General features: G+C 42.7%; 1 protein-coding gene across 1 annotated transcript in view; it reads left to right on the top strand.

Annotated features, from left to right (window-relative positions):
* The window catches only part of gabbr1b (gamma-aminobutyric acid (GABA) B receptor, 1b), a 131,064-nt gene that overhangs the window by 19,530 nt on the left and 94,954 nt on the right, over positions 1–16,580 (top strand). Inside the window, exon 7 of the mRNA XM_030062990.1 lies at positions 5,785–5,802. Coding sequence (XP_029918850.1) covers positions 5,785–5,802 — 18 coding nt within the window. The remainder of the gene's footprint in view (positions 1–5,784; positions 5,803–16,580) is intronic.

Here is a 16,580-nt window from a genome sequence, read left to right as displayed (position 1 = left end):
AGGGCGCACCGGTCTGCGCTGAGAAGGGCGCAGCGCGGAGCTGGTTGGCGCCCTGTGAGATCAAATCTGGGTGGCACAACCCCTCCAGTCGTTTCACCTGCACCTGCACCACCAAGAAAAAAAAAAAAAAATTACAACAACTGCACCGGCCCATTCGAGTCCAAAAGGCAGAGAAACTTTCCAGCTACAGCAGCGCAGACATAGATTGCGTAACAAAGCGAAGAGTTGACACTCCGATCTATTTTCCCTGGCTAACAGGAGCATAATGTCTTAGCTTGTCTATTCAGAGAAGAGGTATCACTTTGGCTTTTTTCATATTCAATCTATGTTATCACAGGCATGCTCCTGCTCATTCATTGGTAGTTGAATTGTTAGGTCTGTTTGATAAGTAATTTAAATTTTTAAAACAAATAATAATTTGGTTCCGTGCCCGGACCGCGGTCCACCATTTGGCGGTGCTCGGTCTACATCAACAAATGTTAACTATCGTATTGTTTACACTGTATCGAATCGTATCGTTCTTAAACCGTATCGAATCGTATCGTTCTTAAACCGTATCGAATCGTATTGTTCTTACACTGTATCAAATCGTTCTGTATTAAAAATATATAGTTTTTGAATCGAATCGTAACCTGTGTATCCAGATATGTATCGAATCGGCCTCATGCCACAGATTCCCAACCCTAATCGTTACCACGCTCCAGCAAAGTCCCCATATGGCCAGTTTCCCTCAGAAATCTCCGTTTGGACCGTAGCAGCTCTTCACAAAACACCGAAACATAAAGGAATCCCATTTCATAGAAACGATAATAAAGCAAAACTTTTTAACATTCCGATGTCGGCCCGACACCTAGCAGCCGCTTTCCGGATGACGTCACCACGCCCACCACGTCCTAACGTCACCACCCCCGCCACAGCTAAAGGAACAGTTAACAGACACTCCCTAGCTTAAAGTCAGCAGAAAGACGCACCTCAGAAGAAAGAATACATTGCAGCTAGAAAAAACAGACAGCCTCCTCCTTTATCCAGAGCAGACAACCACCAGACGGCTCTATTCCAGCAACAGATTCCTCCAGCACAGGCTCATGGCACCGGGATGCCAGCGCCCTCAGCAGCCCAAGTCCAGCAACAGCAACAGATTCCTCCAGCACAGGCATATGGCACCAGAATGCCAGCGCCTTCTGCAGCCCAAGTCCAGCAACAGCAGCAGATTCCTCCAGCACAAGCTTATGGCACCAGGATGCCAGCGCCCCCTGCAGCCTATTCCAGCAACAGCAGCAGCTTCCTCCAGCACAGGCTTATGGCACCAGGATGCCAGCGCCCCCTGCAGCCTATTCCAGCAACAGCAGCAGCTTCCTCCAGCAAAGGCTTTTGGCACCGGGATGCCAGGGGCCTTCCACAGCTATTCCAGCAACAGCAGCAGCTTCCTCCAGCTGTGGCTTCTGGCACCGGGATGCCAGGGGCCTTCCACAGTTCCAAATCAGCAATAGCAGCAGCTTCCTCCGGCAGTAGCTTCTGGCACCGGGATGCCAGGGGCCTCCCACAGCTATTCCAGCAACAGCAGCAGCTCCCTCCAGCAGGAGCTTCTGGCACCAAGATGCCAGGGGCCTCCCACAGCTATTCCAGCAACAGCAGCAGCTTCCTCCAGCAAAGGCGTCTGGCACCGGGATGCCAGGGGCCTTCCACAGTTCCAAATCAGCAACAGCAGCAGATCCCTCCAGCAGGAGCTTCTGGCACCAAGATGCCAGGGGCCTTCCACAGCTCTATTACAGCAATAGCAGCAGCTTCCTCCAGCAGTAGCTTCTGGCACCGGGATGCCAGGGGCCTTCCACAGCTATTCCAGCAACAGCAGCAGCTTCCTCCAGCAGTGGCTTCTGGCACCGGGATGCCAGGGGCCTTCCACAGCTATTCCAGCAACAGCAGCAGCTTCCTCCAGCAGTGGCTTCTGGCACCGGGATGCCAGGGGCCTTCCACAGTTCCAAATCAACAACAGCAGCAGCTCCCTCCAGCAGGAGCTTCTGGCACCGGGATGCCAGGGGCCTTCCACAGCTATTCCAGCAACAGCAGCAGCTTCCTCCAGCAGTGGCTTCTGGCACCGGGATGCCAGGGGCCTTCCACAGCTATTCCAGCAACAGCAGCAGCTTCCTCCAGCAGTGGCTTCTGGCACTGGGATGCCAGGGGCCTTCCACAGCTCTAAATCAGCTAACACTAACCCTAACCCTTCCACAGCTCTATCCCAGCAATAGTAGCAGCTTCCTCCAGCAGTGGCTTCTGGCACCGGGATGCCAGGGGCCTTCCACAGTTCCAAATCAGCAACAGCAGCAGCTCCCTCCAGCAGGAGCTTCTGGCACCAAGATGCCAGGGGCCTTCCACAACTCTATTACAGCAATAGCAGCAGCTCCCTCCTGCAGTGGCTTCTGGCACCGGGATGCCAGGGGCCTTCCACAGCTATTCCAGCAACAGCACCAGCTTCCCCCGGCACAGGCTTCTGTCAATGGGATGCCAGAGCTCTCCAAAGCTCTATTCCAGCAACAGCACCAGCTTCCTCCAGCTGTGGCTTCTGGCACCGGGATGCCAGAGCTATCCAAAGCTCTATTCCAGCAACAAGCACCAGCTTCCTCCAGCACCGATTTCTGGCACTGAGAAGCCAACACCGTCTGCAGCTCTAATTCAGCAACAACAGTAGTTTCCTCCATTCGGGGCTCCTGGCACCGGGATGTCAGCACCCTCCTCAGCTCTATCCCAGCAACAGCAGCAGTTTCCTCTATTCAGGACTCCTGGCACTTGGATGCCAGCAACCTTCGCAGCTCTAATTCAGCAACAACCGCAGTTTCCGTCATTCGGGGCTCCTGGCACCGGGATGCCAGTGCCACCTGCCACTCACATCCAGCAGTCGCGGCAACTTACAATTAGCCGAAGTTCATGGCACCGTGATGCCAGCCCCCCCTGCTGGCTACCAGAATTCTCATGATATTCTGAAACATCACGTCCACTTTGCTTCCGACGCAGCAGCCCGACTTCATCAGATACCGGGGCACACTCGATAAGGAAATCTATTACCACATCTTCGCGTCGTGCAGCCTTCCACTCTCCCCTTGCGTAGCGCCCCTCCCACCCAGCCTCCTCCTGCTCTATGGCCGCCCACGCCAAGTCTTTTCATCCATTCCAGAGCCAAAGCAGAGCCCTGCTTTCTAACCACAAAATTACGTGGATCGTCCACTCTCGGATGATTTCTCATAATTCACCACCCTCATCATCACCAGCTTCGGGTTTGCCTACACTCACTGCAGTCTTCCCTGACCTAGGAGTGCCTCCGTCCTCCGAGAAAACAGAGGGCCCCTTCACATCTCTGGAATTCCTCGGCGTCACACTGGACACAAAACAGCTGCAAGCTTCTCTTTCAGTCATGAAGCTCAATCGAATCAGCTTCCGAATTCGAACGTCCTCGCCCCTTAGTGCACCAAACTCCAACTTCTTTTTCTCTTAGGCCACCTCCACTTTGCCACGCATATCATTCGCCATGAGCAAGCTTCATCTCCCACTTGCTATCCATCGCTGCTTCTGTTCCGTCCCTGCTGGACATCTCACAGTCCCAGTCAGGCCGAACTCCGTCCGTGGCTCAACCTCCCCTCAATCTGGAATGGGATTACCTTCTTTTACGCTGACCATCTGACTCACCCTCACGACATTAACTTGTATACCAATGCTGCTCCATCTGCCGTTTTTTTGGGGGGTTTCTACGATGGAAGATGGTTGGCAACAGAATGGCCCTAGAGCTTGCTAGAAAGTGCTAGATAACATCCCACATTATACATATATACCTTTTATTGTTTGTGTTCTGTGTTTACAACATCTATTGCATGTCTGTCCGTCCCGGGGGGATCCCTCCTCTGTTGCTCCCCTGAGGTTTCTTCCTATTTTTCTCCCCGTTAAAGGGGTTTTTAAGGGAGTTGTTCCTCATCCGATGTGAGGGTCTAAGGACAGAGGATGTTGTAATTTCCGTAAAGCCCTCTGAGACAAATTCGTAATTTGTGATTCTGGGCTATACAAATAAATAAAATTGAATTGAATTGAATTGAAAATTGAATCCCCAACGCTCTTCGAAATATACCCCATCGTAGTCGCTGCCATCCTTTGGGGACATGAATGGTTTTGCAAGTCTATCCTCCTCTACTCCGATAACCTGGCATTCATTACATCATCAACAAAGGTCGTTCCAATTCCTTATCCATCACGCCGTTCATGCGTCGTCTAAGCTGGCACTCCGTCACTCACCAGTACATCCTCCGAGCTGCTCACGTCTCTGGTCACATCAATGCCATTGCACATTCGCTCCCGCTTCTCGTCCAAGAAGTTCAGAAGCTTGACCCCTTATGCGGTCAACTACCCAACAACTGTCCCTCCATATTCGGCTCCAACGTTCAATCGTAGACTGCGCCTTAATACCGCTGATCATCTAATCCAACTCCACTCAATTCCGTCTCAAGTAATGAAGCTTTTGGGGGTTCGTCGTGCCCGGGAGCTACGGCGGATTCCCTAAGAAGCTTCCCCACACGCAGCCGCACTACAAGACTATCAATCAAGTTCAATTCACTTCGCAATAAATCGTTCAAACGTACCTTGTTGTTGGTGTGGTCCTTGCTCGTGAATTGAAGCTTTCGAGCGTAGTTTTGGGAGCAGGACCACACCACAACCACACCTCTTCCGGCATTGCATAAATTCTCCTAACCCCTTCCTCCCCTGTCACTCTCGTACTCTGCACCCTCCCTCCCACCCTGTGTTCTCTCCCTTCTCCTCTCCTGTCTTCGTAGAGTCCTAAGGGCTGTTCGTCGTGCCCGGGAGCTACGGTGGATTCCCTAAGAAGCTTCCCCACACGCAGCCGCACTACAAGACTATCAATCAAGTTCAATTCACTTCGCAATAAATCGTTCAAACGTACTTTGTTGTTGGTGTGGTCCTTGCTCGTGAATTGACTACTGTGTTTTCTTCAGTTCTATGTTTGTGTAATTTAATTTAATTTAATTTACAATGTTATTATTATAAATCTATTATTCATGTCATTTATAATATTATTAAACACTAACACAGATTTGAGGTCAAACGTTTTGTGTGTGTGTGGTTTTTTTTTTTTTTAACTTCCTCAGTTGTGCCCTCTTGTCCAGATGCAGCTCTCACAGTGACAGCTTCCTATGCATCTCATTCTCTGTTACTTTATACACACTGTTGACACTAAATATGAACTCTGGCCTCTGCACATGAAGGATTTCAGCTCTGTTGTGCCATTGCAGCATCCCTGGCATGTCTTGCCCTTGTCATGTGTGTTTCTCTCTCTCTCTCTCTGTCTGTCTGTCTGTCTGTCTGTCTGTCTGTCTGTCTGTGTGTGTGTGTGTGTGTGTCCTGCAGTCTCTGTCGATAACACCACTACTGTTCAGCATAACAGCTGGGGGAGAAAGTGAATTAAATGACATTTTTCAAAAAAGAACAAACTATTCCTTTTATTAGCAGCTAGGAGAAACGGCTCAAACTGCAAATCACTCAGTATTGTCTAGGCCAAATGTACATAATCATCATCATTATTATTTATTTGTACATCACTTCCCAAAACTAAATGACAATGGGCAATAATTGTGCAAAAACACAGGAACAATATCTGATGAACATCAGAAATTTCTGGCCTTTTTCACCTTGACTGTTTGGAATGTATTCTTACTGTAATGTTTCAGGATGGGTTTTGCGATCTCACTCAGCTTTTGTGTCTTGTCTCTCTTCTCTCGGTTTGTGAAGATGATCGACATTACACAGGTAGGAACCTTTTCTGTTCTTCACTCATGTAGCGTCCACAGCCAACACATAGCTAACAGTGAATGTTGTTGAAGTGTTGTTGCCTGGCTAGCTCGTGGTTGTAGGCCAGTGTGACCCAGCAGTGTGCAGACTCTCATTCCAGCAAAACAGTGTATTTAACTGACGCACACATCTTCAAACATGGAGGAGCCAGAGTCTAACCAGTGGAATGAGAAGAATGAGAACCTGCAGACTCTGTGGAGATTTATTTATTTTTTGACATTAGAAAGGACATTTTGAAACCAATACAGAAGTGTTATCGACTGTATTTTGTCTTGTGTTATGTCTGCTTGGTATGGCAACTTGGGTCCAGGAATAAGAGCAAACTGAATAGAATTGTAAACCAGATGAGCAAAATAATAGGGAGATATTAATAACAGTTGTCTATGAAGATTCATGAAGATACAAGGCCCAAATTATAGCGTCTGATCCAGCCTGCCTACTGTTTCATGAGACTGTTTTGTTACTCTCAGGAAGATGATATGAAGACAAAAATGTACATAAATGTCCATTATCCCCACTGCCGTCACATCACTGATCTCTTGATCCACAACACTATCGTCTTTTGGATCGATGGCGTTGTAGGGTATTTTACCAGACATTGTGATTTTATAGAATTTCTTATTTAATGTACTGTGTTTCTATGGTATTGTTTTGAATTTACCAACCGGTGAAGCCAAAGCTGAATTTCCGCTTCGGTGGATTAATTAATGTTGTCTTGTGTCATGATGAACTGTGATTGGAAACTGCTTCGGGGAGGCTCAGAGGATGAAATTCATGAAGGATTTCTTTAAACTCATTTTTTATTAGTTATCAAAATGGAAATGTGGTATAGAATATACTAAATATGAGTTATTTGGTCAAAGAAAGAGATCAGAAATAGTTGTGGAGAATTTTACTATGTTCCCTACTTTCCCAGAGTCAGACAAACTAACAGATGCCTTTCGCAATCAGCCTGTTTTTATTCTATTATTTATTATTATTATTATTTTTTTATTTTTAAATTTTTTTAAATTTTTTTTTTTTTTTTTTTTTTGTAGCTGTGTGCAGTTTAAAGCTATGTCAAACAGCAATATTTATGTCTGTGACACCCATAATGCCAGGGGCTGGCTTTTATATTGCCATGTTTTTTTTGTTTTTTTTTTAACCCTCTTTATTTCTTTTCAAAAATATTTATAAAATTGCTGCTTGATCTAGTGAAGTCAAGTGAAGTGATTTTTTTTTTTGTTGGAAACAGAATAAATAAATGTGCCATTAGTAATCAGTAAAGATGATATTTAAGATTAAGCAATCACAAATAAAACAAAAGTAAGAATATCTAAATGATAGGAAAATGATTTTAAAATATTTTAAAAATTAAAAAAAAAAGTTATTAAAAGAGGATGAAAAATGTAATCTTCATAGGTGAAAGTAAAATTTAACATTTTTTGAAAGACATGAGGATTGATTTTCATTGAGGCTCCATGCAGGTTTCAAAGGCTTAAAGCGTTATCTTGGATCGCGGTGGGATCATGTAGCTGCTACTAGCCCTGACAGACATGAAACATAACAGCTGAGATAAGTTAATGGTGGACGGCACATTTTCTAAGCTTTGTCCAGGGGGAGGCCTTTAGTGTCAGACTCTGCAAACTCCTGGTCTAGACAAAGCAACTGTGATGCTGATGAGGATGAAATGGATTAATCTCAAGAGGGGAAGCTGGGTTTGTCACCCGTGCACAGAAAACAAGAACAATACCACAATCACAAGTAGGAATAATCATTATCCACAGATTTTAGCAGTTTGTATAAGGATGCTACAGCAAGGTCAGATGACAGTCACACACAGAAAAAAGATTAAAAAAAAAAGACAGGTCACATGTACTGCTGTATGGACATATGACCTCCTGACAGGCTCTGTGGAACAACATATGGATATTGTTCCCAGATTAAATAAGAGAGAAGAGGACATCCAGCAGAGATGCTTGTGTGGCCACATGGGGGCAGTGTTGTGTCAGACATGAAGTCAGTCAGCATGGCTTTTTCTCTTTTCTTTCAACAGACCTTTCTCTTACCAGCTCATAGTATGTATGTATATACAGTATCATCTATCTAAAAGATGCATCAAGAAAGTAATTCTGTTGATCATGTTCAAGGTGGTGACAAGTGTTTTTGTGGTTATTGTGTTTATTTCCCTTTTGGGGGGTAATTTTGTGGTAATGGCTAATTTTCCACTATTCTCTACTAGTTTCATGTGCATTTTCAGGTTAATTTCTATAGGTTATTTTACATTTTGTTATGTCTTTCTAATTTGTTCATCACATTTTCCCATGTCTTTGAAAAAAAAAAACAATCAAGTGAATTTGCTTAGATTTCAAGTATTATGGCTGTTTATGCTGTTTTTGAGTCCTTTTCATCAAACAGACTCACGGAAACTCAGATGAGACCTGCTGGTCATCCATCATGTTAGTCATTTAGAAGGCATATCAATCAGTCCCTATATTACAAGACACTTAGTCACTCAGTCATTCAGACCACTCAAGGCATTCAGTATTTTGCTGCATCTTCCTGTGTGTCAGCATGCCCCCCCAGAAGGTACAAGGTTCTGTAACATGCAATCACAATCTACTTTTCATCTGTATTGGCTTCAGCTGTCATGTTGTTTGTTTAATACAATGATGTAGCTTTAATTGTTCCCATGGGGAAATGGTGATGTTGCAATCAGATACACCAAAGAAAAACAGAATATAAATAAGAATATGGAGTGTTTAAACAAATATAACCGGCTATTTCAATACAAAAGCTTATTAAATGAATAGTGCATCCATTTTGAAAAAGTTTTCAGTATCAGGACATCAGGCCATATTTCAAGGTAAAACAACATATTTGATAACCCATTAGCTACCATTAGACAACAGCTAACGTTAGTGCTCAACCACTTCCTAGCTGATGTTACTGTGTGGCAGTGTTACATGATATGATAGGAAAGATGTAAATCAATCCTGAAACATCAACAAACATGGTGGACACATTTATTAAAGTCTGGAAGTAAAACACACTGGACACTGCTGTGTTTTCACCCGACCTCACAAATGTACTGCTGAACTGCTGAACTGGTTAACTCAGTTAACCGGTTAACTCATGCGGTGAAATAACAACCATTTGTCAGACTCCCTTCGCTTATAAAAGATGTATCCTGGAACACAGCAATGCCACATGGTAACAGCTTTTGAGCCTCCCGTCCTGAGCATGACGTCGTCAGTCTTAGGGTGTAGAAAACAGGCAAGCATCCAACAGGAAAATGCTTACACTGTAGTGAACCAGAGACAGTTGAAAATGTATGAGGCTACTTCAGTGTAGAGAATATCTTATGGAGAAATCACCCTCAGTCCATGAGGACGGCAAAACATTTCGCTGGCAGGTCTTGCTGGGAAAGCCACAGCAGTGTTAACCTTTAAACAGAAAGTGTTGTAGCAGAGAGGTTCTCAGATGTTTTCATGGTCTGGACCCCCAGGTAATCTTTCAATAAGCCATACTTTTGCCCTGTAGAGGCCCCTGTTTGAAGTGATATTTGGTTTGTGTTGAGAATTAATTTAGACACAAATTAATGTTCAGTCAGCAGGGACTAGAAACAGTAATCTAGTTTATTCATGCATTTAATTTTGCAAGTTGTTTAGTTCTTGTCTTATTACAGGCACAGTAAGTAATATTGCATACATTTTTTCAGTAAAATAGTCCCTTGCAATATCATTACAATTTGCATCATTTTACAATTTGCAGCCAGCCTGTGGTTATTTCCTGGTTTCAGCTTTCTAAACTTTGAGTCCTGTCTCCTACAAATTACATTCGCAAACAAAAGTGCATTCTCAATTTCATTTTGAGGGAAACATATTTTATCATGGATTATGTTTGTTTGTAACGTATCACAAGAACAATTTGTAATCCCACAGCCTCAAGTCTAAGCTAAGAAGAAGGTGGGGTGGCAGATGGGTCAAACAACTGCTTTCCCTAACCCTTACCAAGTTGTTTTGGTAGCTTTAGGTAATGAAACTGTCTAAAATGTGTCACGCGACATGAAATACAAGATATGTTGATTAGAAACATATTTGTGATACATCAGAAACAAACATAAACTGTGACAAAATGCGTTTCCCCTAAACATAATTAAGAATGCAGTTTAGCTGTATGGGAACATGATTTTTAGGTGACAGGGTTGACAGGGATGGATTTCTGTAGCAACCCAAATAAGCTCCTCCTCGCCACTTTAACTTCATTCAAAGTGTCTCTGAAACTTCACATGCTGCAGATAAATGTATTCAAATTTCAGATTGGTTGAATGCCTCTGTTGCTGCTGTCAGCACTGCGGACACAGAAAAGGATCATTCAGAGCAGCTTGCCTTGTAACTGAAAGTCTGCAGCTTCATCGCATTTTCAAATTGTAGCTCTGAGACAAAATAATCCCAGTAATACAACAAGAGCTTTGAGAGAGTGACATATATCCCTCATGTCCATTCTGAAAACACAAGGACAGGCTGATTCTGTTTGTGAACAAATGGAGTTTGAGCTCTCAACACCCTCTAGTGGTCAGAAACACTTAGTGCTGCTATAATGAAAAAGACTTTTGGTTTTAAGTCTGTGCTGTTGATCTTTTGGCACTGCAGAGAAAGATCATTGTTCTCTTTTAAGATGGATTTGGGGCATATTTACCTTTGTTTGACTATAGGCAGATGACGTAGAGAGGAAAAACTGGGTAAGTGAGAGAGATCAGGACAAAGGTCCCAGGGCAAATTCAAATTCAAGACACCCAACCAAATGGCTGATCTCTTTTACCAAGTTCTGAGTTTTACTCTAAGTATATTATAATAACATGTTTGTTTGTTTTTTAACTTTTCATTTTTACACCAGTAAACTTACTTCTCCAACACTGCTGATTGAAGATAGTTCACCTTTCAGTGATGATGCCCCCATCCCATCTCTTGGTGCTGAGCTTCATAGCTCATAGCATGACAGGGCTGCTGATATCCCAGGTGAGCAGTGGATGACAGTTCGAAGATGAACTGCAGCCCGGGAACCTCATATTCTCTTTACCCAAACCAGAGGTCATTAAGTTTCTAATCAACCTGGGTAATATCCTGTAAATCACAATTCCCCAGCTATAAACTGTTGGTGAGGATATTAAATTTGGTGGCAGGCTTGCTCTTAAATTATGACTTCCTTTTGTCCCTTTGGCCTGGGGAGGCTTTGATATCAGTTAAGAGGCTGCCTGTGTTTGCTATCAACCTTTAGAAAAACAAATGTGATGTTGTAAGCCCAGGCCTACTATAAAACCCTCACTATAGACAATTATGAAAGAGTTTCTTACTACTGCTTTCATGATTTTCTATTCAGATACCAGTCCAAATACACAAGGCATCGGATTTTTCATGATGTTTTACAAAGTAGTTAAAATGGATCGACTGGATGAATAAATGTAATATAAATGATATAAAGCTATCATAGTAATTTTTTAGTCAGGGGAGCCATTCAGGACCAAGTCCAGTTCTAACATGTTTATGCAGATGGTCTGAAACTGCCTGTCTATACTATCTCCCCACATCTTCTCTAGCTCTTCTCTCAACCCTCGGTATTTTTCCAGCTTCTTGTATTTCTTCCTCCTTATGATGTTGTCACTTGGGATCATTACATCCATCACTACTGTCTTCATCTGCTGTTTGTCAACCACCACAATGTCTTGTTGATTAGCCACAGGATCTTGTCCCTCCATGATAGTGCCTCTTCCTCTTCCTCCTCCTCACTGGGCTTCTGCTGCTTGAGGTAATCACTTAGCAGGTCATCTCTGGGGGCCATCTTATTGATGTATTCCTGCATCTTTGATGTTTCACCCTGGATGATGGCTTTGACGCTCACCAGTCCTTGGCCCTCCTCCTTCCGTTTAGTGTACAACCTCAAGGTCCTGGACTTTCAGTGAAACCCTCCATGCATTGTGAGGAGCTTCCTTGTCTTGATATCAGTGGTCACTAACTCCTCCTTTGGCCAGGATATTATACCAGCGGGGTATCTCATCACCGGCAGGGCGTTGGTATTAATGGCTTGGATCTTGTTTTGTGCATTTAGCTGGCTCTTCAGGACCTCCCTCACTCTGTGGAGGTATTTGGTTGTGGTTGATCTCCTTGCAGCCTCCTCATAGTTTCCATTTGCCTCCTGTGTTGCCTTCTGGTAGTTCAACCCCCTCAGTTGTGACCATCTTACCCCTCTTCAGTACTATCCTGTCACACTTAATGACATTCTGATGTCGTTGCTGTAGAGCCTAGTGATGTGGATTAGCGTGTCGATGTCTTGCTCATGGCATATAGCTTGATGTCATTCATGTAGAGGAGGTGGCTGATGGCTGCTGTACTTTGGAACCAGTATCCAAAGCCACTCTTCATGATGATATATACATATATGTATATGTGTGTGTGTGTGTGTGTGTGTGTGTGTGTGTGTGTGTGTGTGTGTGTGTGTGTGTATAGATAAATAGATAGATACACACACAAACACACATATTATCAGACTAGTCATCCACCAGCAACACTAGGTGGTAGTGTGTCACTGCCCTCAGAAAACGTAATTCAAGAGGATTAAGGTATATGACAAAAAGCACAAAAAATTGTATAAGTGGGGGGTGATGTTTGTCAAATAGGTTAAAAAAAAGACAATACGTGTGTAGTCATGCATGAGTGGTGCTGGTAATATTTCAGGATGTGGAAGGTCTCAAGCTATGCCTCTCTGCCAGGATTTTCCATAAGTGTTTGCTAAGTTGATAAATGGATGTGTCAATGCCACAATCTGCCAGAGCCATGCAGGTATGTAGGTAGCTAATGATTGGGAGAAATAATGAGAATGAGACAGAGATATAGGGATAAAGCAATAAATAAATAAATAAATAAATACAGCAAAAGACAACAGGGCCAGAGGTTAGGGTGGGAGAGTTAGTTACCGTGGTGAAATAGAAAAGAAGGGGGACAGACGGTAGAAAGAGAGATTGGAGATTGAGGGAGATGGAAGAAGCAGGAGATTTATATCCCTTATCTATTTAGCAAATGACAGGGTGTGGATGTTTCGAACCAGGCAGGAAAATAGTCTCTTCACTTCCATTACATTTCCACCAACTCCAGCTGAGTCCCCTCTCCTCCCAGGCTCTAGGGACACAATGTCCTCCTGTCTCATTCTAATAAACTGTAAGCATTTCTTAAATCCTTTTACAAAGTCAGCAGAGAGGAAAGGGATTAAACCGTATTCATGTCATATGAGAATAACTGTCAGAACAGCGGTTCAAAGCAGCTTGGATGTGTTCATGCGTTCAAATTTGTTTAAAGCTGCTGATGCTGCAATTGAAGTTTTCTGTGTACTTTGCTTGTTCATAGCAGTTATTCCCATACCTTACAGACATAACACGCATGCAATTAAGTTCATCATGTGTGATAGCCAGGGGCGCCGCCAGGAATTTTGGGCCACATTAAAATAAATAAATAAATAAATAAAAATAATATATATATATATATATATATATATATATATATATATATATATATACATATACGATTATGGTTTAATAACCACTGTCAGGCAAGGGCCCTTGGAATTGTCCTAACTTTTCCCCCATATACGGCGCCCCTGGTGATAGCAACCCAAACATTGAAACATCAACCATAAAGCAAGAGTCAGCACCTAGTTTTGAATGCATGACTTATCTCATGAAAATCATCCATTTTGTTGTTGGGTGGTTGTTGGTGATTCAGATTTGGCATCACTAAACTCTGAGTTTCCATGTAGTACCTGTCATCTGACAACTGAGGGAACACTATTTTTGATCAGTATTTAGCAGGTTAAAAAAAGGTAAGGATCTTGTCTTTCTTTATGAATGTGGGAGCATATCTAAGTTCCCAAGGTTCTATGTTCCCAAGGTCCTATGTTCCCAAGGTCCTATGTTCACAAGGTCCTCAGTTCCCAAGGTCCTATGTTCATAAGGTCCTATGTTCCCAAAGTCCTAAGTTCCCAAGGTCCTAGATTCCCAAGGTCCTATGTTCCCAAGGTCCTATGTTCCTAAGGTTCTATGTGCCCAAGGTTCTATGTTCCCAAGGTCCTACGTTCCCAAGGTCCTATGTTCCTAAGGTTCTGTGTTCCCAAGGTCCTAGATCCCCAAGGTCCTATGTTCCCAAGGTCCTATGTTCCTAAGGTTCTATGTGCCCAAGGTTTTATGTTTCCAAGGTTCTAAGTTCCCAAGGTCCTATGTTCCTAAGGTTCTGTGTTCCCAAGGTCCTATGTTCCAAAGGTCCTATGTTCCCAAGGTTCTATGTTCCCAAGGTTCTATGTTCCCAGGAACCTATGTTTCCCAGTTGTTGTGTTAACACACAATAACTCTTTAATTAACCCTTTAATTAACTCTAAACCTAACCCTAACACTAAAACAAACCCCAAACTACACAGGACCCTGTGAATGTAAGACCCTTTGTCATTTTCTCATCAAGTGCCATATAAATCTTTGGACCCTGGGAAGATAGGAATGACTCCATGAAAGATTACAGGCAACATAAAGGAAGAGCAACACTCAAACAAGCAACATCTCAAGTTCATTACACCCTAGGTTTGAATGTAGTTCATGCTGTGCTGTGCTGTGGTTTCTTAGCATCAGACATTTTACAGAGATCAAATTTTGTAATTTACAGGCGCAGATGTCCTTAGAAGTGAGTAACAGAGCATTTTCACAGCAGCCATTTTGTCAAGAAATTGTGGGGTAAACACAGGTGTTACTAATGCCATTAATCAAGGTTGAGTTTCATTTGAGTGCAGTAGAGCCTTTCCAGTGAGCCAGTATACCTAACAGCAGGACCCTGGCTCTGTTAGACCTAAACGGAACAGAACCTTCATTAATATTAGTAACACCTGTTATCACTTGCTATTTCATGTCAAAATGGCTGCTGTGAAAAAGGACTATTCTTCTTTTGCGCTCTATTATAAGTGAACAGGAGAACACATCTTTTCATGCTATCAGATATAAAGACTAAACACAGAAATAGAAACACTTTGTGTTATGACATTTTTTTTTGTTATCAGCCTATACAAATGATGTAATATTTCCTTAAAAAAGTGTGAATTTGCACATTTGTTAGTGTTTTAAGTCAGAGTGCATATTCTGTTTCTTGCACGAACTAATGATTTATTTTTAAATATTTCAAGAAAGACAATTTTGTTTTAGCTAATTTTGTGCTAAGTTAATAATGGAGTATTTGTAACTGTATTGCTTATGTCATGAAACTACAGCAAAATGCGCTGTTTTCAGCAGCGTTGCCTTGCCTCGATACATATGAGATTGCTGTGTCAGAATGGATGTTTCTCCTGGCTTCATCCTTTTCACTTCATTTGGACAAGCCTGCAACAAACAAGTTTGAGCTTATCTGCAGGTCTTTCTGACTCCTGAAGGTCTTATTGACATTTTTGTTAAGTCAAGTAAATAGAGTGAGGTCTTCATTTTGCAGATAATGAAGAAACAGCTCAGTGAGCACATTTGGTTTTCTTCCAGTAGGCCAGAGAGGTCAATGTGTTGATCAGCCATGTGAGCTGTCAGCTTCTCAGTAAACAACATATGAAATCTCTTATAGACAGGGGCACGGACACGTCACTGGGCCCCACTGTGTGGCTGTGCTGAAACCAATCTGTGTCAACAGTATAATTACCATCTGTCCAAGCCCTCGAAAATATTACTTCCATTCTTGTATTGCAAATGTATTTCACTGAAATGTTTATGAGTGTGAGGCTTCCAATTCAAAGGGATAGTTTACCCATTTTGAAAAATTTAAGAATATTTCACCTCCTCATTAGCTGTTATGTAGGAGGCTGAGGTCCTCTCCAACAAACACTGTTAAAAATAACTGCCTTAATCCACTCAAAGAAGGTTTAACATCACTTAAGAAGTGTCATTTTACAACACCAAAATGCACATATGACTATCTTGTGCATATGGGTGATAGTCCAGAATGATCGTACTCCGGAATGATCCAGAGTACTAAAAGATAGCTGGCATGTAATACTGTGGCTAGCTTCTTGTTTTCTTCTGGTAGCCCCTGTGGTAACTGAGGACCAGCACAGAGAACGTAGACCACAAAATAGTTCTACTGTTGATTTTGTTGTGTGATTTTTGGCTGTGAAAATTCATCCAACTCAAAATATGTTTATTTAACAATTTGAGTGGACTAATTTAATTGAACATTTAATTTCCTATTCTTTATTGTAGGCAGGACTAAGGCAATCATTTTTAAGAGAGTTAACTGGGAGGAAGTCCACCTCAATGGCAGGAGGTGAACAGTTAGCATTTGGAGCATCAAGCACTCAGTAAAAATAAGAGGAAGACTGCACTGCTACTGTCCTACATAATAGCTAGGGGGGATGTGAAATAACATAAAATTTTGGGTAAAAAAATGGGTAAACTATCCCTTTAAGACTGTATTGGTCACACACTGAGACGCTGAAAGGCAGCATAATACACAGAAACGGTGACCATCTACTGTGGGTATTTGATTTTGGTTATCCTGTATTAAAGGTTGTTAAATTGGAGATGACATTAATCCTAGATGTAATAGATTTAGTGATTTTATGTGGACGCCTGTAGCTGTGGCTATACCCAGCAGCACAGCAGAAGGTATTAGCATATTTTAATTAAGACTGCTCTCCCAATTTCTCTCCCAGTAAGACTCCACTTCCTACCTGTGGCAAGCTGAGCAAGG

The sequence above is a fragment of the Myripristis murdjan genome, chromosome 11 (genome assembly GCF_902150065.1).
Source record: "Myripristis murdjan chromosome 11, fMyrMur1.1, whole genome shotgun sequence".
Lineage (NCBI taxonomy): Eukaryota > Metazoa > Chordata > Actinopteri > Holocentriformes > Holocentridae > Myripristis > Myripristis murdjan.
The sequence above is the reverse complement of the archived record's forward strand: the minus strand, read 5'-3'. Positions and strand labels throughout refer to the sequence as shown.